Source organism: Coturnix japonica, chromosome 9, assembly GCF_054131305.1.
Source record: "Coturnix japonica strain WE chromosome 9, WE-NBRP24, whole genome shotgun sequence".
Taxonomy (NCBI): Eukaryota; Metazoa; Chordata; class Aves; order Galliformes; family Phasianidae; genus Coturnix; species Coturnix japonica.
This window is the reverse complement of record NC_140671.1, coordinates 5,105,814-5,128,921: the sequence shown is the minus strand read 5'-3', so window position 1 is coordinate 5,128,921 and position 23,108 is coordinate 5,105,814. Positions and strand designations below refer to the sequence as shown.

The following is a 23,108-nucleotide window of genomic DNA, read 5'->3' as shown; positions in this document are numbered from 1 at the left end:
CCTGCTTCATTCTTAGAATGTCTGGTTTTTGTAGTAAGGGAAGAATCTGGGTGATGGGCTTTATTCCAATTTATCATGATAACAAACAAAAAAACCTGTCAGTCTCTGGTGACTTCCACACGCTGCTCAAAGTACGTAGGAACCTCCTCCTGAAAGTGCAATTTTACATTGGCACATGAAGTGACAGGTTCTTTACATCCCTCCTGGCGAGCAGATATTTGGGACATGGGCTCCCAGGGAAGAAGTTTCAGTTCAGTGCCTCCACTTTCCTGCTATTGAATGTATTGCCTCTCATATGAGTCACAGCGCAGACGGTGCCGAAGCTGAGGTACCAGAGGGGCAGGCTTTCTGCTGATGCTGGAAGTGAACTGTGATCCCCACTTAAGTAATGAGTGAGATTTACCTACTGTACTGGTAGGTTCTGCAGTCTGTGCATTTTAGAGGGCCTCTAACCAGAGCACTAAAGGATTGTTTCTGTGAACACCGCTCTGTAAAGAAAATAACCAGTGCTGTAATACAAGCACCTTTCCCCCACCGCTTGTTTTCTTTCCTCTGTCCCTCTTTCTTTCCTGTTGTGTTACAGTATTCTCAACTCCTATATATAAATATATATTTACATGTTTACAAACTGTTTATCTTTTCCAACCACCTGAATTCTTGTGCTTCCTTTTTACAAGGCCAACAAATGGTAATGCACCATATCTGTACAGAAAGCGTATGTCTGGCCTTCATCCCTAAGATGAGGATCTGACCAAACAGCGGAAACAGTGGCTTAATAGCAAGTTCCTGAGCATGAGATGAGTCACTGGGGTTTCCATCTGCCTTTTAATGCAGAGTGCAGAGCAAAAGGAAAACCTGGGCAAAGTGTCAGGTAGGAGAGAGTTTGTGAGGAGCATCCTGCAGGTGTCCTTTCCCAGTGCAGGTCTGTGCATTGCAGCAGCATCCTGGACATTTGTGGGATGTTACTTTCCCACACTGCTGGCATTTAAAAACATGGGTTAGACCTGAGTGTGTGAGAAATGGTACTGAAGAGCACTGGGATTCTCATGCTTTTAGTGTTCTGTTCAATCAGACGTGTTAAAGGATAAAGATGAGGTCTGCTAAATGCCACTGCCCTTTGTGTTAACAGGAGTGCAACTTGTATTCAAAGGCAAGGCCGTGCAGTCTGCAGCTTGTTGCGTTTCTCTTTATATCAATTCTCTCATTGTAAAAATACACCAAAATCACCCGTTGGTTCTTTTTTGGTAGTTGCACCAGCTTTTCTAAGCCCCAGATTCTCCACTTGCTGCTTCTTTTCTGAGTATAACGTTAACAATGAAAGAATTGCGTTAACTGTGCTCTCCTTGTTGAGTTTCCCATTTTATCAAGTTGCTGAATTTACTGTATTTCATGCTCTGGGTATCATGGCTCTCACTAACCACAGACACTGTGGATATAAGTAAATTCAGTTTGGACCTGTTAGCTCTCCCCCACCTGCAGCATATTGTCCCACAGGGATGTGTTCTGCTCTTAGTCCCTTCAGCACACAGAGCATAGTCTTGTGCACTCGCTGAAATGAAACCTCTGTGTTGCTCGGTCTTTGTGGGTGCACACAGTGACAGCTCAGCTCCCATCAGCTCTCAGAGCTTGGAGGAAGAGAAGTAGCTGAGTTCTGGGCAGTGAGACCACGGTCATCTGATGGAGATGTCTGCAGCCACACAGAGAACTGCCTTCATCTGCAGGGGTCTGGGGAGTTGACAGTCAGCTGCCAGGCACTGGTGGTGCTTTCAAAAGCAGATTTCTCCTTTAAATAAGTAAACAGATCGTGGAGTAGCAAGAAATGGGTGGGGTTTTTTTGTTTTGGTTTGGTTGTTTTTGTGGTTGGTTGGTTGGTTTTTTGTTTTTTTGGGTTTTTTTTGTGGCCTTTTTTGTTTTGGTTTTATTTTTTTAAACAAAAACCTGCTCAGCTTGTGCAGAACTTCTGTAGCAAAAGTCCTTCCATCAGAGTACAGCTGCTTTTCAGGGTGTATCCTCTGACTTTCAGGGAGACCTGCTGGCATTAGTGTGAGAATGACACTGCGGTGCTGCCTTAGGGACACTAGCAGGGTAGGGGATGTGGGCAGAAGTCATCTCTCTTTTTCATTAGATAAGTGAAAAAGCTGGGAAGCCAGGCTGTACACATACACAGAAAGGGTCTGTGCCTGCCTGCGAGGATTTCTTTTAAAACCTTTCATGAAGTCAAACAAATCCCACGTGGATTTCTGTGAAACAGAAGTTGTTAAAAGCCCAGGAACACTCCAAGTGATCTGTTTCAGGAAAGAATGATATTGAAATTAGTGAGGACCATCTGATATTTCCAGCATCATCAATGCTTTGCATGACAACGTGTATAATGAGCTTTGCATGCATGTTTTGTTGCTTGTTAATGATTTTCAAGAAGTAACAAAACGCTGCTGTTAGGTTTGGTGGAGCACTGCACAATGTGTTTGTTTATCTCCCCAGTCTATTAACTCGTTTCTTTAAATTCAATCGGATACGATGATTTGCAGATTCTGGCATGTGCTACGTAGGTAAACTTCTTGCTTTGTTTCCACAGTTGTGGCATCTGACACATGTTTATACAAACATAGAATCTTAGTGACGTACAGAACTGATCTTTGTGTTTAAGTACAACTTCTTAAGATATCCTAATACTTGAAGTTAATTTCTTTTGGCAATGACATTAACTTATTCTTGAGGTGACTCCTGGTTGTGTTTGGTTTTCTTCTAGAGAATCAACACTAAAAAAAGAAATTGATGTAGAGAGAGTGTCATTACAGAAATCCATCAGTGATACCAGTGCCTTGATAACACAGAAGGACGAAGAACTGGAGAAACTCAGAAATGAGGTAAATGAGAAAAAGCAGGAAAAACCCCATGGAAAATCCCCATGGCCAGCAGTGTCTGACTTGGAGCTGAAGAGTTTCCTGATTTATTTTACTTTCTTAGCCATAGTTAAACCTCAGAATTAAATCTTTAGATGTCTGTGTATACCCAGTTAGGTGAGTGCCGGCCTGTTTGTGGTGGCAAACTTGGCGTGTCGCCTTTGTGCTTCCATTTCATCCTGGAAGACCTAAACATTCTCAAATAACTGTTTCAGATCACAGTGCTCCGTGGAGAAAATGCTTCTGCAAAAACCTTACAGTCGGTGGTTAAGTCACTGGAGTCTGATAAGCTGAAACTTGAGGAAAAGGTGAAGAACTTGGAGCAAAAACTCAAGGCAAAAAGCGATCAGCCATTAACTGTTACTTCCCCCTCAGGTAAAAGTGCTTCTTTATTCCTCTGTGCTTTCAGCTTTAATCTTGCAGACTTTGCAGTGTTAGATGCATAGTAAAAAATGAGATAGTTTGCTATTTTCGGTCTCTGAATAAGCTGTGGATGTTGCACACTTTAAATTACCGGTTGTTTATGCCTGGCTTTTTTGTTTCTCTTTAAAGGTGACATTGCTGCTAATATACTTCAAGATGACAGTGCAGAAGACAAACAGGTATTTGATCTGAAACATCAGCGAGCTAAAAGAGCAGTGTGCCTGTAGGCAGAGTGACACCTTCCCAAATGCAGTTCTTAGCAGAGTTTGGAAACCAGGACTATAACAGACAGCTTTTTTGTTTTCACCTTCTGCTTCTGAGGGGAAATGTCAATGGCTGGAGCAGCGTGAGGAAGCAGGCAGGAGAACTACGGGTTGAAACTAACTGCTCTGTTACTGTATGATTCTCACAGATTTAGGAAAAAACATATATGGAAGGGTACAGTAATTGTAATGGACATGTGAAAGAAAGCAGTGCAACAGGCTGCCTGTGACAGCCAAGGCCTAGGATACATGGTTGGAATAGCAGCACTGTTAAATCACTGGAGCCGGTCATACTGATTAAAGCAGGCTTTACTAGTGACATAGTATGTACAGAAGAAGCAGTGCAATTAACCACTTAAGTAACCAATTTCTTTTTTTTTTTCCCCTCTCTGAATTCACCTGCTGCTGACAATGCTCTCCTGATCAGCAAGAGGTTTGTTCCACTTCTTGTCTTACTTTCATTTTACTCACTATGATAACTTGCCAAGCATTACTTGATTACTGTCAGCAGCACTTCTGTAGTGCTGCCTGCTGATCTCCGAGCGGCTCGGACCGCTCCAGGAAATGCTGTGTGTGCACTGTGCTGCCTCACTGCCACCTCTGGGGTAGCTCAGGGAGTGACCTGGCAGCCCCTGGTCACTCAGAATTACACTGCTGGGTTTCGTGCTGAAATGGTAACATTAGGAAAAGAGCTTGATCTGTTGGTGGTGGGTTGAGACCTGGTAATGTCTGTCATTTTGAGGCCGTTCCTGTGATGTTTGTGTTCTGTGAACACACAGTCCTCAACCTTCTGACTGTTCTTGTTCTTTAATATCATAGATTGATTTCCTGAATTCAGTGATAGTAGATCTGCAGAGGAAAAATGAAGAACTGAACTTGAAAATACAGAGAATGTGTGAAGCAGCCCTCAATGGCAATGAAGAGGAGACGATCAACTATGACAGGTATAAATCCGAATGGGAAATCTCGACTTGTGTCCTGGGAGGTGCTGGTAGGAGTCAGTTCTGTCAGCTGCACAACACATCAGCCTGGTTTCAGCTGCCACAACAAACAGGTAGTTTCCTCCTGAGTTGAGGCAGACTGAATCTATTTGGGTCTATTACTGCAGTGTGCTGGGTGGTGCAAAACGATCCGCAGTAGTTACCTGCCACAAATGCTTGTGTCTTGTAATGTATCTGTTGTCAGTCTTGGTTGAGGTCAACCCTTTCCATACATAGAAGTCTTTGCTCTTAAGGTGCCATTATCTACACTTGAGATTCAGTCAAAGAAACAGAATGAAAACCTATTTCATAAATTGTGAGTTCACATCTATGAAGAAGAGAAACCAGCTTCCCTGTGTTTATTTTCAGATAATGCCTCCATGTGTGCTCATGTTTACACAGAGCAGTTTGTGTAGTGAATAGTAGTGTACAGGAATGTGGGGTCCTGTGATCTGCAGGAGAGATTTTGTAACAACTTTTTTATTGACTGCTGTGGTATCTTATTTCGGTAATTGTGAGATAGCTTATTGGGGGGGAAGCAGAACTGCCTTCTTTAGGAGAGAGAATTGCTCTGCTTGACACGTGCTGCTGCTGATGTTGCAGTGAGGAAGAAGGGCTGTCCAAGAAGACACCGCGTCTCTTCTGCGACATCTGCGGCTGCTTTGACCTCCATGACACCGAGGACTGCCCGACCCAGGCGCAGATGCTGGAGGAGCCTCCACACTCCACGTACCACGGCAGCAGGCGGGAGGAGCGGCCATACTGTGACACCTGCGAGATGTTCGGGCACTGGACGGCCGACTGCAACGACGATGAGACCTTCTGACGCAGCACGTGGCCGGGACCGGCCTGTCTGTGTGCCCGTGGGACACTTCACACAACCAGCGTATCTGTGTGCTGAATGTCAGGACAAGGGATGGTGTTTCTTGACCCCTCGCTCCCTTTCCCTTTGCCCATCCACCTTAGACAGTAAATTGATGAATATTTTCCTCCTCCGCTAATAATTACCCCATTTCCCTTTATTAAACTTAAGTGAGATATAAATAAATGATTTAATGGATGACTTTATGCTGTTTCTTCCCAGGCTCTGGGTTTGTTTCAGCTCTAACACGTCGTGCCCCCGTGTTGTTGGATCTATTGATGGGAAAACATGTATAGGAACAAAGCACTATAGTTATATTAAAGCTTATTTAAAGACTTAAAAAATTATGCTGTTAATTTTCATATTTGCACTAAACCATTTTAAGGCTGCATTTGTACATTTAGATTTTTAAGCTTTTTTTTGACACTGGACCGGGCTGAGAGCCGCGTTGTGTTGGTTGTCATGTTGGTGCCTCAGTGCTGCAGTGCACTGTGCAGGTGGGTGAGGTGCGGTGGGCTCTAGAAACCCATCTGCTGCGCACACCCGAGACAGGTTGAGGCATGACTTTGTTTTGTTTTTCTTTCACCTTCTATACAGTGAGTGTGTGTGTATATACATATATATATTAAAGTTATATTTTGAGAAAAAAAAAGCCTTCGCTCTCTTCTGTTCAGTTCCCCTGGCGCCCAGCAGGGGGCGCAATGCGGCCGGGCACCGCCCCTGCTGTCACGTGACGCGTCAGCTGACCGCAGCGCCGTGGGCAGCGATGGCGGCTCACCTGAGCTCGGGCCGCGTGAACCTGACGGCGCTGCGCGAGGCGGGGCGCAGGGAGCTCAGGGAGTTCCTCGATAAGTGCGCGGGGTCCAAGGTGAGGGGGGAGCGGGGAGATGGGAGGGCAGGGGAGCCGTGCCGGTGTGCAGTGCGCGGCTCAGCGGCTGTCTGTTGTCCGCAGGCCATCGTGTGGGACGAGTACCTGACCGGGCCGTTCGGGCTGATCGCGCAGTACTCGCTGCTCAAGGTGAGCTCCTCCATCGCTCAGAGCTGCGTTATCCAATGGAGGCGGTGCTGCCGCTGACGCTCCGTCTCCCCGCAGGAACATGAGGTGGAGAAGATGTTCACGCTGAAGCCGGGCCGCCTGCCCCAGGCCGATGTCAGGAACATCATCTTCTTCGTGAGGCCCCGGCTGGAGCTGATGGACATCATCACGGACAACGTGCGCAGGTACGGCCGTGCTGGAGGGACACATTGCCTTGTGCTTGGGGCAGTGTCTGTGTGTAACAACTATTACAGATATCTGGAATCAGAAGGTTCTGGTCGCAGGTTCCCTGAGCTCGGTGCCCTCAGTTGGTGCCCAGTGACTCTGTGCCTGTTTGCCCTGATGATTCCAGGGAAGACAGAGGCCGTTCTCCGCAGCGGGATTTCCACATCCTGTTCGTGCCGCGGCGCAGCCTGCTGTGCGAGCAGTGGCTGAAGGAGCAGGGCGTGCTGGGGTCCTTCATCCACCGGGAGCAGTACAGCCTGGACCTGATACCCTTCGATGGGGACCTGCTGTCCATGGAGTCTGAGAGTGCCTTCAAGGTAAGAATTCGGCTCAGGTTTAAGGCAGCTGCTTTGTGCTGGCTCCTGCAGTCAGGTTCAGCGGCTCTCAAACAGCAGAAGGTCCTGCAGAGCAAATGCATCTCAGTTCTGAGAGCTGAACTGAGCCTGAACTCGTCCATTTGCCATCTTACTAAACACTGCAGGAACAGTCGCTCCACCGAGCTGCATCCCAGCCCTCCAGCTATTAACCACCAGTGCTGTCTTCACAAATCAGGGATTCATAAGGCTTAAAATTACCAGTCATTGCAAAGAACCAGCACGGTTCATGTGGCACAAAAGCTGTGTGCAGTGCTGAGCGTTACAAATTGTGTGTTTTCTAACAACACTGCACCTTAGGACAGGAACTTTCAAGAGATTCTCTCTGCCATCTTGGCTTTATTAAACATGGCCAGGAAGGTCTGCAGCTGCTTCTCAAATGCTGTGCTGAGCTGCTGTGTTCTTAGATGGGCCTCAGTAGAGGCTCTTCCTTCTGTCAAACCAGGAGTAGCACATGTTACAGTGACTGGTATCAAATGATTCATGTAGCAGTGCAGATAAGGTCTGTATTTGCCACTGGCCTCAGATTTTTCCCTTGCCTGTGTCTTTGAACTGTTTGTATGGGCCGTGTTCTGCTGCGGAAGCGACTGTCGGATGGACACCTTCCATCAGGAATCCTCCTTGTTGTTTAGGAATGTTACTTGGAGAGTGACCAGACAAGTCTGTACCATGCGGCGAAGGGGCTGATGACTCTGCAGGCTCTGTACGGAACCATCCCCCAGATTTTTGGGAAGGGCGAGTGTGCCCGGGTAAGGTGAACAGCAAATACATCTCATCCTTTGGAACAAGTGTTTGTTTAAATGCCATCTGGGGAGTTTGTTTTGGAATCCAGACATATATTCTTGTAATATAGGAATTTCAGGCTCACAGCCACCAGGTTCTCATTGTCTCTGGTCAAAAGGATGATTATTGCTGTTTTGTAAGGCTTCCTGTCATGCAGGGTTATCTGATTTTAGGTTTTGCACGTCAGTGCGCTACCTTTGTGCTTCCAGCAGGTCCTACTATGGAGTTTAACACTTGGCCACTCTTACCAGAAGGGCTGAATGAAGCTGGAAATGTACATCCTACTGCTCATGCCTTTTTCCCTCTCTCCCTTTGACTGCTGCACACTTCCTTGTTTGTTTGTTTTTTCCTCTCTGATTAACCTGTAGTTTTAATTGGTACCTTCTGTAAGGAGGGAGCAGCTTGAGAGGAAGCCAGTGCTTTGGCCCACTGCTGCCCCACTGAGCTGCTGAGAGTAGCAGCAAAGGGCTTTGATTTTCTTGCCTTGTCCTGCCCACAGCTGACAGCCAGTTTGTACCTTGTGTTCTCTTCCTTTATACAGGATTGTGCCCCTGTACTTGCACATACCTGTACAGCCTAGAAGTCAAATCCATCTGTTATGGCTTGCACTACAGCCAGACCAAAGATGTGTTTTCCTTTCAGCACGTGGCTAACATGATGATCAGAATGAAGCGCGAGTTCCCTGGAAGTCAGAACTCGATATTTCCAGTCTTTGATACCCTCTTGCTGCTGGACCGCAATGTTGATCTGCTGACACCGTTAGCCACACAGCTGACATACGAAGGGCTGATTGATGAAATCTATGGAATTCAGAATAGTGAGTACTGCAGGCCAAGTGGCCTCTGGTCAATAGAAACGCAGTGCATGCCTTCACTGTCCAGCCTCAGTGCCACACTGAAGGAAAGGGAAATAGTTTGTGAAAGGTCAGTCAGGCTGTTCCCCTTCTCGCTGGGCAGTAGGTAGAATAACTCCAAAGGTATTACAGGTTTTAAGCTGTCCTGATGACTGGCTGGAAGGCTGCCTCCAAACCTCAGTGGAAACAGGGTACCTCGTGTTTGCCTTTTGATAAATGCATATGTCTCTGTGTCCCCATGCGAGTAACAAGAGCTCTCTTTTAATTAATGCACACCTATTAAGGAGTTTTGGCATTTATTATAGCTTTGCTGACAAGAACTCTTTTCAGCTTAGGATGCAGGTTTCACAGCATGCTTTGCTTAACTTGCATTGGTGAAGTCCTTATCATAATTATTTCTCTGTATTTGAAAGCGTACGTGAAACTCCCTCCTGAGAAGTTTGCCCCGAAGAAGCAAGGTGAGGGTGGCAAGGATCTCCCCACAGAGCCCAAGAAACTCCAGCTGAACTCAGCTGAGGAGCTGTATGCTGAAATCCGAGACAAGAACTTCAATGCTGTGGGGTCAGTGCTGAGCAAGAAGGCCAAGATCATCTCAGCAGCCTTTGAGGTGAGGCCTGTATCCAACAATGCATCCCCCGGGTGTTCCTGACATCAGATACAGACACAGGCTGTGCTAAGCAGGGCTGTGACCAGCAGCTTGAGCTGCCACCAGGACTAATCGCCACCAGAGAACACTGCTATTATTTTGACTTTTTGCTTCTTCATTTCTGCCACAATGGCAGTGTACCTTAACAGAAATAGTGTGTGCTTAGCCTCATCTCCTAGAAGATGTCTGTTACTGCAGTATTATTTTGTAAAGGACTGGTCCAGTTGGTGGGTGGCTAATTGATCTGAACAACACCTAACCTTAGGGATGGATTTATTTCTGTAGGAAAGACACCATGCAAAAACTGTTGGAGAGATTAAGCAGTTTGTCTCCCAGCTGCCACACATGCAGGCAGCAAGGAGCTCTCTGGCAAACCACACCTCCATTGCAGAACTCATCAAAGACATCACCAGTGAGTATTCATTTGTTTTACAGTCTGACTAATTGGAGTGTAGTAAGATGTATTCAGCTTGACAAAAACTGGGTTTGTTCCACTCTGTGCATCTCTGCGAATGTTAAATGCAGATAATAAGCTGTCAGTTGCTATTGTACTGGTTTTTATTCTTTTCCCACAGCATCTGAAGATTTCTTTGATAATTTAACAGTAGAACAGGAGTTCATGTCTGGAATTGACACAGATAAGGTAGTAACTCTTCAAAAAAAAATGGTATCTCTCCATACATTTTTCCTTGGGTTGTTTGTTTTGTTGCGTTGGGTTTTTTTGGAGAAAGAGAAAACATTTGATCCGGATAATGCCTGGCTCCATCCAAGTGTGTATCCTTGTGTGTTTGCAGCAGACTATTTCAAGTGATGCACATCACTGATCCTCCTTAGAGACACTCCTGTACTGTGTGCTCTGCCAGGCTCTGCTCCCCTCCCTTTGCCTGCAGCGCAGGTGACCACAATTGCAGTGCTTTGTACAGGGGCACTGTGTGCTGGGAGGAAGATGCTCAGTAGGATCAGTGCTGGTCACTGTTATGTGGGTGGTTTTGAGCTCTCTAGAGAGCAGCTGCATCTCCTCTCTTGCCCTTCTGCAGACACTAGGCAAAACGAGATCCCAGTGGGCACTTTTCACAGGGCTTTGACTAACAGCTTGTGTTTCGTTTTATTTTATTTTAATAGGTTAACAATTATATTGAAGACTGCATTGCTCAAAAACATTCCTTAATCAAGATCCTACGTCTTGTTTGCTTGCAATCTGTATGCAATAATGGACTGAAGCAGAAGGTTCTGGACCATTATAAAAGAGAGATTCTCCAGGTTGGGCTGTAACTTTTGCATTGATAATTTTCTAAGAAAATCTACCTCAAAGCCTCCCCTGTACTGCTTGTGTATCATAGATGGATGGATCTTATAGAGGGGTAGTGTTTGACTTCAGGTGTGTGCAGACAGAGACTGAGGCTTGTTGGGCTGGCAGCTTGATGCAGGAAGTGCTTAAATCTGTCACACATTATGTAGATGCAGAGAGTTACACCATTAAGCCTTCTGCAATCATGATTTCAATGCTCTAACTGGGATATGCACCAGGGAGACCTTACACGTTTTTAGATTAAAATGAAGTAAAAGGCAAAACTCTGCTCATAGATCGTTGGCATGGCATTAAAAACAACTTCTTCATGTTACAGACTTATGGCTATGAACATATACTGACCTTAAACAACTTAGAAAAGGCTGGGCTCCTGAAGCTGCAGACAGGTGGTAGGAATAACTACCCAACAATCCGAAAAACCCTGCGCTTATGGATGGATGATGTTAATGAGCAGGTAAACAGATGCTTCAGCAGTTACAGCTATATCTATCTGAACAGCACAGGACTGTATGCAAAAGGAAAACTTGCACATTTACGGTGCTGTTTCCAGCATGAAGTAGCAGTCAGATGCTGCTCATTCTCTGCTCTCCCTTGCAGAACCCCAATGACATCTCCTATGTGTACAGTGGCTACGCACCGCTGAGTGTACGCCTGGCACAGCTGCTGGCAAGGCCCGGGTGGCGGAGCATAGAGGAGGTATTAAAAATGCTGCCAGGACCCCACTTTGAGGAGCGGCAGCAGTTACCCACTGGCCTGCAGAAAAAGCGTAAGTTCTGTTTTGTTTTCACACTTCTTTAAAGGCATATGCATCTGCCAGTCTGGAATGAGGCAAATGGAAACCAAGGCTGGGAGAGTCCAGGCATCTGTCTTCTCTTCCTGTCTCACTCTACTTCAGCTATTCTTTCTGGATAGCTTTCTGGTCTCTGAAAAGCTTCCACTCACATACTCAGCCTGCTATTAACGAACAGCCTATTGAAAAATGGTTGTATATGTGTATATATATATATATATGGTTTAACTTTTAATTGGTGTATTAAACCCTTCTTTAGCATTGTGATTTTAATAAGTACAAAGAAGGTCAGCATCTGTTAGTATTAAGCCTGGCTAGACAGGGGCACATTCTGGCAGCAGAGTCTGCATCTCCTGTCTGCTCCTGTGCTCAATAGGCTTCTCTTCTAAATCAGCTCCTAAATTTACTTTAGTTTGAGGACATTCAGAGTTGGACTCACAGTTGTTGGGTAGGAGATATTAAAATAAAAGAAAGGCATCCTCTGTCTTTCTGTGTATATGCAGGTCAGCATGGTGAGAACCGAGTCACGTTGGTGTTCTTCTTGGGAGGTGTGACATATGCAGAAATAGCCGCACTGAGATTTCTATCTCAAATGGAGGATGGAGGCACAGAGTACGTCATTGCCACCACAAAACTGATCAATGGAACAACCTGGATCAAGTCCTTAATGGAAAAATTAGAGCCCGCTCCTTTCTAGAATCAGTGGCAAGAGAGTGAAACTGAGCAGCCCTATGTGATACAGGTACATCACCCACTGGTGGGGGGCTCCTTGGCTAGGAGGGAAGCATGTCTCTGGATGATGATCCTGAGATCAGCCCATCATGCAGTTCCCCACCTCCCTCTCTGCACTTGGATTCCCACTGTTTGTTTATGGAACTTGCAGTAGCCGAGCAGTGCTGAAAGACGTTAACCATGAAATAAACAATGGGAGAAAGAGATGTATCTGCTTGCACTATGAGTCAACAGTCGAGTGCTGGGTGGGGGAATTTGCCCTGCTCAAACCACTTCCATTTTTCTTTCAGTTTGGTTCTTCCTAACAAGCTCAGAAAGCAGTGCCTCATCTGTTCCTCATTTCATATCATTTAGCCTCTGTGGCTTGCAGGTTACAGCAGCTGAGCTTTCTCACATCCATGAACAGCGACTGGACAAGGGAAAGATAACTGCAGTAAGGAGGAAGCATTAGCTTTTTTTGCTGTATACATTTAGGTACAGTTTGAGGACAGAAAAAGCAATGAGACATAATTCACAAAATAGTGAAATGAAACAAGGCATTAGGTAACAGTCTCCTTTTGGACCCAGCTGCTCAAGCAGGTTCTCTACCATTCAGCTGCTGTGTATCCTCACCCCCCCCCCTCAAGCAGCCAGTGATGCTGAAGGACCTGTAACATGCTGTCCCCTGGGGTCTGTAACATGCTGTCCCTTGGGGTCAGCTACTTCTCAGCCACATTCAAGTCCCCTGTCTTGCACGCTGCTTGGCCAAGACATTCACTGGGCTTCTTGCACAGGCATCAACAGCTACATCTTGAACTACACACATGCACGTCAGCAGTACTGACTGGACACAACCGACTGCACCCAGGTTGCTAGGGAAATGCTGGTCTTTTACTTCAGCCATTCTGGGAAGGGCTCAGTGGGAGGTGGATTGTTTGTCCCAGGTATATACCCCACCTGACTGTGAAGCAACTCCTGAGTATGAATTAATCATTGTGCCAAGCGCTTATGTTTGAAGGTACACATACACAGGCACTCCTCAGATGGGATGCAGCCCAAAAATAGCTGTGTCAGTAAACCAGTAAGCAGCAGGTTTCAAACAGACACATTTTGTTTTCCTCTGTACAGTTTATAAATTGTGGTACTTGCTGTTGCAGAGCCCAAAATTATACAACGGAATTTTCCATGGCCTTGGGGGCTGGGGCACCGGTGCTGCTGAGCCAGCGTCCGCAAGTGGCAGCTTCTGGCTCCAGGGGTGTACTCTGCAATGGCTGGTGGCTGGGGAGGCAGAGCAGGCCCTGCTGTCTGCCCTCTCCTCTGGTCACTGTCGCTATACTCAGACTCTCCACAGCAAACACTGAGGACTCTGTTTCACTCTGAATTTCATTCTTAAGCAGTCATAAAAAGCTTAAGTCACATTAAATCACTCTTTTAGTAAACATTTCTGCTCTGTTATCCTGCGTGATGTGTAATGTGTTGGAAAAAAAAAAAAAAAAAAAGAAAGAAAGAAACAACTTCATTTTTTCCTCACTTCTGTCAAAACTGAATCACATGGCAATGACCAGTGCTGTGCAGGCTGTTTTGTGACCCAACATAAGTGAATACAAGAACACAAAGCACAAATTGAACAGCCTGCTTACCTTCTCACTTGGACTCATAAATGTGTTTGCAACACTAGAAGTAAAACCTACTTACATTAAAAAAATACTTTATGCCAAATACTTGGTAAACTGCATATTTTTTGCAGGCTGTTGCCTGCCCACCAACAAGCAAGAGCCACGTGGCTACACAAACTAGACCAAGTCTCTTCCTGCAACTATTCAACAACAAGAAGCCATCCTGACGTTGATTGATTCTCTGGAGGAGCAATTACTGCTTAACAGGCTTCCTGAGCAGCTTGATTATGTTCTGCTTCTGTCCAAGGCCTTGCTGACCATGCGGGTAATAATTTGATAACAAGAGAGCTTAATTAAATTAAGGGGCCATTTTCTACATCATAATATCCTTGTAGGTAAGAGATTTGATTTGCAGAACATACCCTTCCTTCTGTCTGCATTTGTCTGGTTTACAAGCAAAAAAAGAAAACATTACCCAACCTGCACTCAAAAAGACTTTCACATCTCATACAATATTATCAAAAAGCAGCTTTGCTAAAAATAAACATGCATCTTACATCTCTCCTCCCCCATAACCACAAATGAGTTGTAGCTCTTGCTCTCTCTCAAATGCAGGAAGGACTTTTTAGGTGTGCAAGGGTGACGGCAGTGATCACGTATAGATCACACTGTCTTCAGCACTCACTTTCTTTAGATAACGGTGCAATTCAGTGTGCACGGTTCTAACCTGCGTTAGATTGCCCTGACGTTGGGCAATCCCCAGCTACGTACAAGCATCCTGCTCCTGCAGTGGCCCACAAGCACTGGGCCCTCAGAGAACAGGAGCCTTCCAGATAACCGAGCTGCAGCATAAAAAGCATTAGATGACATAATACGTCATTACAGGAAAAAAGAGATAGATAAACAAATGGAGGCTCTGACTGGTAACACTGGGAAAGCCATGATGCTCCAACTCACAAAAAGCTGTTGACAAAAGCTCTCTGGGGATGGAGGGCTGTTCGGAGAGCTGCGTGCTGCTGTGCCGCACAGCGCAAAGGCGCTCCGTCATATAATAATTGGTCCTGACCACACCTAGTGCATTAGTCCTCGTGTGGGCTGCAAATACAACCTCATTACTCCAGGCTCCTGGACGAGCAGATCAGAAGGGGATCAAACTACAGCACAGACCAGAAGCCAGAAATTCAAGGGACAGCGGCACAACAAAACCAGAGAGAAACAGGAACTTTCCAAAGCAGATTCCATCATCTACCTGGGTAAGCAGTTTATGTCTTTGTCGGTATTTCTTTAGACAATTAAAAGTCGCATAAAGCCTGTAGATAGGAAACTTTGAACCACAACTGGTTTTAAAATGCAATAGCTCCTATAATATGCATACACCTGAGCATAGAAGAAACACCTGATAGTCTTCAATGAGATCAAAAGAGTGACTTAATTTTAATCAAAATGTGTACTTCATCACAAGTACTTATTAAGAATATACATAAGATTGGCAGGACAGGAATTCAATTTGCTTTCGCTGGCTATAGATTATTAAGAAGACGAGAATCTTTTTAGGTTAGCGTTATCTGAAATCTGGTTTTAAAACTCCCTTTATGTGCTTAATCAAGAGTGTGGATGCCTTGGGTCAGGCACGGCTCTGACCAAAATAACAGCAGACTCAGCCAGACAGGAGAGCTTTTTAGACAGGCTTTCACAGCATTAAATCTAAGGAGCCAACAACTTTCATAAAATGTTCAGATTTTATATTAAAGTAACAAACAAGCAACTTGTAAATCAGCATGTACTGTGACTTTAAAATACAGACAGAAGATGAATTCTGTACTGTCTTACCCTATGTCTCCCGATTGAAGGTTATTTTTAAGCTGAGATGGATAGAAATATTTGCCTGTGCAAAACTGCACTTCAGCCCCAGTCTTCTTCTCTCTTAAACAAAAGGCTCTGTTTGTGCCAGTATCTCCATTAAGATGCAATTATATCATTAAATATTAATGGCGGCTTCCTTGAAGGCATTGACCACTTTGATCAGAACACACTGTTGGTAATACATCATCAGTGAATGCTCCGCATGGATGCGCAGCCACTGACATGGGGGAGAGATACTGGGCTGAACTGGGGCCATTGCTCCATACCTGCACAACAGAGCACACCATATGTGCATCTGTATTTTAATTTGCTTACATACCAGTCCTGATTTAGTGACTTTGATCAGATCCCTAACTCCTTGTCAACACAGCATAGTAACCCTGCAAAGACCTGCACAAGTCCACCGTGACTTTAGTAATTAACAACTTTCTTAGAAGGATGGGGGGCCATTAAGTCTCCTGAACACAACCACTTCTCCCTAAAGCAGAGCTCAACCATCCTAATGGGAAAGACTCATCCAATCCTTCTGGTTTTCTGTTGTACAGAGTAGGGAGGAGCACAGCCATCCGCATACACCCTACCTGCACCGCGGTGCTGTGGGGAACGATGCCGGACTCCTTTGCCATCCACTTCCTCAAGGTGCTGCGGGAGCTGCTGGCGTTTGTGTTGTTCAGCTACACGGTGCTGGTGGGAGCCCTGCTGCTCGCCGGATGGACCACGTATTTCTTGGTGCTCAAATGACAACTCCTTCCCTGCTCCTGCAATCCTGGGCTGGCCAGAAGCACCTGCCTCCACCGCACAGCTTGTCCCATGCATCTGCTCAGCACACAGGATGGCAGCCCCTTCCTCCTGCAACGATTCAGCAAGCATTTCATTGCATTACCACCTCATCGTAACCTTATTTTCGTATGTAAAAAAGAAAGATTAAAACAAAATACCATCTACGTGCACACACCGTTCTGTGTGGCTCTTTCCAGTTCTGCTGCCTCCCAGGCACTGCAGCTTTGCCCAGGGGGTCCCACCTCACCCCAGGGACTGGCAGGGAAGGGAAGGGAGGGATGCAATGATTATGTACAAGGTTTCCTGTGGTTCTATGAGGTACAACTGGGTAGAGCAGCAGAACCATGGATCTATAGTGCTGTCATTTGGCATTCTCAAGCTCCATGATTTGCAATACTTAAAATACAGGGGAAGCATTAAGAGGTGGCAGAGCTACAGCCCTGCCTTGCACAAACTAAACTAAATCAGCTGAGTTTCACAGAGCACAGATGGGAATTCCTGGTATACGCAGTACAAATTAATGGATTTTATTAGGCCTTTCACTTGTGACTGTACAGGAAACCTTAACTGCAAACACCGGGGATCACCACAGCGATAGGTTCAGCCAGAAACAAAGCAGTGCCACGTACTGTGTTAAAGATGAAGCAGATCAGAGCGCGAGGGAGCGGGCTCTGTGAGAGCCGCGTTACCAACGGCCGCGCCTCGCGCCCTCCCACGTGACCGCCCTCCGCGCACGCGCCGTTCAGGCCCACTCCCACCCCCAGCATGGCGTCACTTCCGGCGCGCCGCCCACTCCCAAGATGGCGGCGCGGTCCTTCATGCTGCGGGGTTGGTGCTCTCTCCTGAGGTATCGCGGTGACGGGCGGCCGGGCTGGGGCGGCGGTGCCAGTGTGTGTTAGGAGCATGAAGGGTGAGAGGAGAACCGAGCGGGTATCACAGAATCACAGAATGAGCCGGGTTGGAAGGGACCTCAAGGATCATGTAGTTCCAACCCCCTGCCTGGCAGGGCCACCAAACATACACCTTTATTAGATCAGGTTGCCCAGGAGACCCCATAGATCCCCATAGAGACCCCATAGACTCCATAGATCCCCATAAAGACCCCATAGATCCCCATAGAGACCCCATAGATCCCCGTAACGACCCCATAGATCCCCACAGAGACCCCATAGATCCCCATAAAGACCCCATAGATCCCCACAGAGGCCCCATAGATCCCCTTAGAGGCCCCATAGATCCCCATAAAGACCCCATAGATCCCCATAAAGACCCCATAGATCCCCATAGAGACCCCATAGAGACCCCATAGATCCGCCATAGATCAGGTTGCCCATGGCCCCGTCCAACCTGGCCTTGAACCCCTCCAAGGACGGGGCATCCACAACCTTCCTGGGCAGCCTGTTCCAGGACCTAACCACTCTCCTAGTGAAGAACTTCCCCCTAACATCCAACCTAAATCTTCCCTCTTTTAACTTAAAACCATTTCCCCATGTCCTGCTATTGTCAGCCCTTTCCAAGAGTTTACTCCCCTCCTGAGAGTAAGTTCCCTTCAGGTATTGAAAGGCTGCAGTGAGGCCCCCCCGCAACCTTCTCATGTTATGTGCAGAAAATAAATGAAAATAACTCCACTTTAGAGCTTGTCAGCGTTACCAAGAGTTAACAATGTGTTAGCACCAGACAGGACAAAATACATCCCCTCAGTGTCCCGGTGCCCGGCTGTTCGTCGCCTTTATCCCTCAGCACGGTGATAACAACCAGCACTGCCCACCCGCTGTAACACACAGCACCCCCGGTTGGGTCACCTACCCCAGCTGGTTCTCCTGCTGTTCTCTCTGTTGATCTCTCTGTGTTGGTTCTCTCCATGTCCTGACCCTCGCTCTGTTTCTTGCCCTCCCAGGCTCGGTGTCCCCACACTGTCCGGCTCCATCAGACGCTGTTTTCCTGGTGGAAGCGGCCGCTGGCACCGCCTGGTGGGTGCAGGGCTGGGAGCCGCCCTGTGTGCGGTACCTGTTGTAGAGGTAAGGGAGCACCGGTGATAGATGTGCGGCCCTGTGTGTTATAAGGCATCTCTTACATGTTCCAAATGCTCACAAACCTGTGCTGAGCATCCTACCAGCTGCTGCTTACCCTTCCCTTTGTACCGTCTTGATTAGGGATCGCAGGTGTTGATGCCATGCAAAGAAATGAGAAAGACAATGTTTGCCTTCAATAACAAATTGCAGGGGAAAAAAGAAAGAAAGAGGACTTGTTTGACAGAAATTTGTACTAGGATGTTGCTGTAGGCTGTCCAGCTTTGTAATTAGCTGTACTGCTTTTTCTTATCACTATTATTTACCAACAGTATCTAAATTGAAGTCAGTGTGACAATAATGCAAACTTTGTTGCATTTCAGAAGCAGAACTCAGCTTCTCTCAGTAACGATGCCTTGATTAAAAGAGCCGTTTCTTTGGTAACAGACAGCACTTCCACTCTCCTCTCTCAAACAACATACGCACTGATTGAAGCACTGACAGAGTATACAAAGGTAAGATGAGAGATGATGCACTTTGCTTCGGGTCCCTGGGAAAGTATGGAGTATGGCTCAGCATTCTCTCACTACACTAAATGTGGAAGTTATTTTTAGGTTCATTAGATCTTTCCTCTGATCCTGAACTTAAATTGAAGGGACTCAGAGCAGAACTGAAGAGCAGCTATCGCATTTCTGCACATGAAGTACATAGCATATGCTGCCCTATACTTTTATTTACGTTCTGTGCCTATTTCTAAGTCCATAACTTTGTGTTTCATCAGAAGAATGGAATAAGCCATATTTAAACTTGAAACAGGAAGATACAATTTTAACTTTACAAAAAAGTGCTAATTTGAATGGAGTATTTGCAGTCCTTCCTCATCTACTTAACAACTGGTATCTCCAAAATTGCCACAGACTAATGTACTTTTACATATTTCTGTTTTTCCTATGCAGTACAGATGTATTTCTGTGGTACTGCGAGGAACTATTGTAGCATAGGTAGGAAGCAGTGGGCTTTCAGAGCAGGAAATGAGGAAATCTGAGAAGCCCATAACGATGTGCACTCCTGGAGCACCAAAGTTCTGGTGCTCGAGGCAGTCTATACTCCTTCCTCTTTTCAACATGTTTAACAGTAAACCTAAGAGCAAAGCACCTTGGGAAGGTATTCAACGATTTTGTTACCCACTGCATATACTGGAGATTAAATACAGACAGGTTAGTTCTTTTCTTGCTTTCTATGACTCATTAACACCAGTTAACAGTGAGCCAACATCTATAGATTTTCATGTAACTGTGTGAAACAATCCCTTTGCAGGCAGTTTATACGTTGGTGTCTCTCTACAAGCAATACACAAATCTTCTTGGGAAGATGAACTCAGATGAAGTGGATGCAGTCTGGCAGGTGGTAATAGGAGCCAGAGTTGATGTAAGCCACCATCTCCCTTCAGTTGTTACCATAAAGCAGTCAATCAAGAAACTCTAAGTCTCAAGTTGAAGTGTTAGAAAGAAGGAATTCTTTACTAACAGCACTGGATGTGTGCTGGATACTCCCCTCCTATTACATATACCTTGCACAAAAAGGCCTTCAATTGATTCAGAGGTCTTCCTTCCATATTCCATACAGAGTCCCGGAACCTTATCTGTTTAAATACAATTTGTGGTGGAACCTCCCTTGACTACTTCATATAAAGTCTCCTGGCACACACCTTATCTGTTCCATACAAAGACACAGACCCTTCCCATTTTCTAAACAAACTGCAAGTTTGTCCATTAAGGAACTTAATTAGCTGCAACCTGTATCACAGTCAGCAATTTGCCTCTTCAGCTTCTCTCAAGAAGCTGTAGTCTCACTCGCTCACCTTTTCACAGAGGTACCGTTACGAACAGCACTCAGATATTCTCATATCAAATTGAATAATCCTTCATTTTACTCCTAGATGACAACAAAACAGCAAGAATACCTAAAGCTAGAATCCAGCTGGATGACAGCATTACGGCTTTCAGAGATGGCAGCAGAAGCTGCATATCAATCAGGTATGCTCAACTACTGACTTAACGTTTAGGCAGTATTTATTCTATGAGAATGGAGTTGGGAAGGACAGGGAATATAAATTCCAACAGTGTACCAGTTTAGAATTAGTGCTGTTTTTTAGCAGTGCTAAGAACTGATTTCATTGGTTTCAGCTCTAGTACAGATGTCTTGGGAACTAGGGCTGGAAACTTCATGTACTGTTTATATCAATAGCAACCATGCCAGAAAATATTTGACAAAGTGTTACATACAAATTTTGTTTTCTCCCTACATAAACGCTTTCACAAAGCGTGCAGAGTCTTGATAGCTGTGAGGTTGAGTTATGGGCTGACTTAGGGCAGATCAGCAAAAATATCAGGGCAGAGAAGGATGAGGAAAACAGTAAATAAATAGGAGCAGCATACCTGTGTAGGTGCGATTTCCTGATGAAACTGTTGAAAAAGACATGGAATCTGTAGGAGCACAGAACGTGGAAACACCAGGTGACAGTAGGCTCAATTACTTCATGAGGACCAAAAGTGCCTGTGGCAATAAGTGGGCAGGGCTTCTTTTTCCAGCCCAGAAGCACAAGCTGATCGGTCTGACTGGATCCTGGCTGAAACCTGGCTGGGTGGGAAGAATTGGGAGGGCACAAAAACCTTCATAGGCATATTGTTTAAGGTAAATCAACAGTAAGTGCCGTTTAGCATTAATATAGCCCAAGAGCCATCAAAACACTTAGCAAAGCAGGTGATAATTACAGACATTTCTTTCCTTAATTGAAGGTTTGCTGAGTGCTCTTCTAACCCTATATATTTAAATGGCTGCTTTTCAGGTGCAGATCAAGCCTCGGTGACAGCTCGCAACCACATTCAGCTAATCAAATCACAGGTGCAAGAAGTGCGGCAGCTGTCCCAGAAGGCAGAGACCAAGTTAGCTGAAGCTCAAACAGAGGAGCTCTTAAAAGCTCAAGGAGAGGAATCTTCATTGCCTCAGGGTATTTTAGGAAGTACAGATGCAGGTGAGGACCCTTATCTCCGGGAAGACTGACATGAACTCTGGGGTCACTTTAGAATATGTGATAATCAATCAGAAACTTAAGGGTCCCAAACATTTAAGTGTTGGATAGCAGGAAACCTCTGAAATAAGCCTGTGATTCCATTCCCCCGCCTCCCCGTTATTCCAGATACAGATCAAGTCAATTCCAAGAATCTGAAAGGCCTCAACCATGTTTTAATTATGGATTCAGTTATTTAAGTGTTTAACTATGCAACTGTGAAAATTGCTATCAACAATAGCTTGTTAATTTTGTCTGCTGGGAAGATCCTAGCAGTGGTTTGGTATGTTTGTGGGAGCTCTCAAACATAGAAGCTAAGCAGGTATCAACCAAAGAAGCATATTTAAGTTATTCTTTTTAACTTGTGTAGTAAATGATGTCTGTTGGCAGATATCTTTATTAAATTGGGCAAATTCATTTCATTCCAAGTGTGCCCACACAGATAAAAGATTAAGTGCTGTTTTCTGTTTTGACTTAAAAGCTTGTAACAGACCAGAGTCTGACAGCTGTATCTAATTGCACTTAATTGCTGTCAGGGGAATTGTTTGCTGTAGAGCTGAAAACCTGCTATGGACTTACCCATGTTCCTCTTAGAGAAGTTTTGCACAGTTCAATGTGACAGCCTCTTTCACCCAAGTAATGTTTGTAATGTATCTGCCTTCCCCAGAAGGCAAAAGGAAGTTTGATTTTCAAGGCACTGTGGTTACAAAGTAGTTGTGGAAGCTGCTGCAGATTTTATAAAACAGTAAACAAAAGTGAGTTTTACGTATTTGAATGCTTTCCAGCAAAAGTTTTCAAGAAGATGAAGATTATTTTCTCTTTCTGTAATCTTGATGTTTCACTACAGGCTTCAAAACCACAGGTGTCTTCCGTTGTGTTCATTTTCTAGCTTCACAGCTTAATGTGAAACGAGCAGCATTAACTGTACAAACAATAAAACTTCAGCTGAGATTGCTTTGTGGAATCGCATTGATGAGACAGAACTTTACCAGTGTTGATTTGACTCAGTTCATCCCCATTCAGCTTTTCTAAGAGAGCACACAATCATAAGATTTTGCACTGCGCATTAACATCAGATGCTCTACATCTGCGTTGAAGTTGCTATTACTAAACTGAGTCCTCCTTGACAGAGTATTTTTTCAGCTATAACATGAGCGCCTTTGTCTGTCTCATTTTGTCTGCCTTCAAACAACTGCAATCTCAGCTGCACACCGTTGTACACTTACAGGTTAAAATGAAAGGAGTCTTTAAAAACAAACTAACTAAACAACCACCCTTTCTTTGCTCCTGCTAGCTGCAACTTCAGGTAAGCCTTCTGACCACAGCTGCCCTTATTTATTTTGTGCAGCAGTTTAAGAACTGCCAAACCACTGACCGAAATGCGTGTGCAGGTTGTGTAGCAGTCAGGATGCTGCAGTAACCTTGATACTTGCATAGCAGACTCTACTCACCTCAAACTTCCAGATGTGTCAGCTCAAATCAAAAAAGGAAACAGATTTGTGAGTGGCTTGACATTACCTCCAGAATGGAGTGAGATTTAAGTGGCAGGAATTAACCAACACAGTTAAGCCCAGAAGAGCCACATCGCAAGCTGCGCAGTGGTTTACATCAT

At 45.3% G+C, this 23,108-nt stretch overlaps 4 protein-coding genes across 57 annotated transcripts in view; all 4 read left to right on the top strand.

Annotated features, from left to right (window-relative positions):
* The window catches only part of CLIP1 (CAP-Gly domain containing linker protein 1), a 57,840-nt gene extending 52,203 nt beyond the window's left edge, over positions 1 to 5,637 (top strand). For 47 of the 49 annotated variants that reach the window (XM_085555645.1, XM_085555625.1, XM_085555650.1 and 44 more), the window contains 3 exons: positions 2,750 to 2,867; positions 3,119 to 3,278; positions 3,456 to 4,022. In XM_085555645.1, the coding sequence (XP_085411771.1) occupies positions 2,750 to 2,867; positions 3,119 to 3,278; positions 3,456 to 3,553 (376 nt within the window). In that variant the 3' untranslated portion in view covers positions 3,554 to 4,022. Of the gene's footprint in view, positions 1 to 677; positions 867 to 2,749; positions 2,868 to 3,118; positions 3,279 to 3,455; positions 4,023 to 4,408; positions 4,534 to 5,172 lie in introns of those variants that run through there. The other 2 variants (XM_015877839.3, XM_032447766.2) reach the window with 2 other exon arrangements.
* Positions 5,638 to 6,183: 546 nt separating this feature from the next.
* VPS33A (VPS33A core subunit of CORVET and HOPS complexes) lies at positions 6,184 to 12,385 on the top strand. Of its 4 annotated transcripts, XM_015877869.3 has the most exons (13): positions 6,184 to 6,299; positions 6,384 to 6,449; positions 6,525 to 6,652; positions 6,820 to 7,009; positions 7,699 to 7,815; positions 8,492 to 8,666; positions 9,116 to 9,309; positions 9,634 to 9,760; positions 9,924 to 9,991; positions 10,471 to 10,608; positions 10,974 to 11,111; positions 11,255 to 11,423; positions 11,951 to 12,385. In XM_015877869.3, exons 1-13 carry the CDS (start codon positions 6,198 to 6,200, stop codon positions 12,142 to 12,144), a joined length of 1,806 nt encoding a protein of 601 aa, XP_015733355.1. In that variant the 5' UTR covers positions 6,184 to 6,197; the 3' UTR covers positions 12,145 to 12,385. The 4 variants fall into 4 exon arrangements, 3 of the variants coding, with proteins under 3 accessions (XP_015733355.1, XP_015733356.1, XP_085411885.1); XR_014949083.1 differs by lacking the exon at positions 9,924 to 9,991; XM_015877870.3 differs by lacking the exon at positions 7,699 to 7,815.
* Positions 12,386 to 16,243: 3,858 nt separating this feature from the next.
* LOC146759652 (uncharacterized) lies at positions 16,244 to 16,587 on the top strand. The gene has a single exon (XM_085555802.1). It carries the CDS (start codon positions 16,244 to 16,246, stop codon positions 16,376 to 16,378), a length of 135 nt encoding a protein of 44 aa, XP_085411928.1. The 3' UTR covers positions 16,379 to 16,587.
* Positions 16,588 to 17,208: 621 nt separating this feature from the next.
* DIABLO (diablo IAP-binding mitochondrial protein) lies at positions 17,209 to 22,447 on the top strand. 3 transcript variants are annotated; one of them, XM_085555791.1, is made up of 7 exons: positions 17,209 to 17,327; positions 18,315 to 18,435; positions 18,810 to 18,941; positions 19,562 to 19,643; positions 19,744 to 19,854; positions 20,366 to 20,462; positions 21,275 to 22,447. In XM_085555791.1, exons 5-7 carry the CDS (start codon positions 19,798 to 19,800, stop codon positions 21,487 to 21,489), a joined length of 369 nt encoding a protein of 122 aa, XP_085411917.1. In that variant the 5' UTR covers positions 17,209 to 17,327; positions 18,315 to 18,435; positions 18,810 to 18,941; positions 19,562 to 19,643; positions 19,744 to 19,797; the 3' UTR covers positions 21,490 to 22,447. The 3 variants fall into 3 exon arrangements, with proteins under 3 accessions (XP_085411917.1, XP_015733369.2, XP_085411916.1); XM_015877883.3 differs by lacking the exon at positions 19,562 to 19,643 and having other exon boundaries at positions 17,209 to 17,264; XM_085555790.1 differs by lacking the exon at positions 19,562 to 19,643.
* The last annotated feature ends 661 nt before the right edge of the window (positions 22,448 to 23,108 follow it).

What these genes read in the sequence shown, in the direction of transcription:
- VPS33A (XM_015877869.3), top strand. Translation starts at nt 6,198, where the DNA reads ATGGCGGCTCACCTGAGCTCGGGCCGCGTGAACCTGACGGCGCTGCGC. An exon ending in ATCACGGACAACGTGCGCAG is followed by an intron (nt 6,653 to 6,819) that starts GTACGGCCGTGC and finishes TGATGATTCCAG; the next exon opens with GGAAGACAGAGGCCGTTCTC. An exon ending in CTGGAATTGACACAGATAAG is followed by an intron (nt 9,992 to 10,470) that starts GTAGTAACTCTT and finishes TTATTTTAATAG; the next exon opens with GTTAACAATTATATTGAAGA.
- LOC146759652 (XM_085555802.1), top strand. Translation starts at nt 16,244, where the DNA reads ATGCCGGACTCCTTTGCCATCCACTTCCTCAAGGTGCTGCGGGAGCTG.
- DIABLO (XM_015877883.3), top strand. Translation starts at nt 17,218, where the DNA reads ATGGCGGCGCGGTCCTTCATGCTGCGGGGTTGGTGCTCTCTCCTGAG. An exon ending in GTGCGGTACCTGTTGTAGAG is followed by an intron (nt 18,436 to 18,809) that starts GTAAGGGAGCAC and finishes GTTGCATTTCAG; the next exon opens with AAGCAGAACTCAGCTTCTCT. An exon ending in AGAAGCTGCATATCAATCAG is followed by an intron (nt 20,463 to 21,274) that starts GTATGCTCAACT and finishes GCTGCTTTTCAG; the next exon opens with GTGCAGATCAAGCCTCGGTG.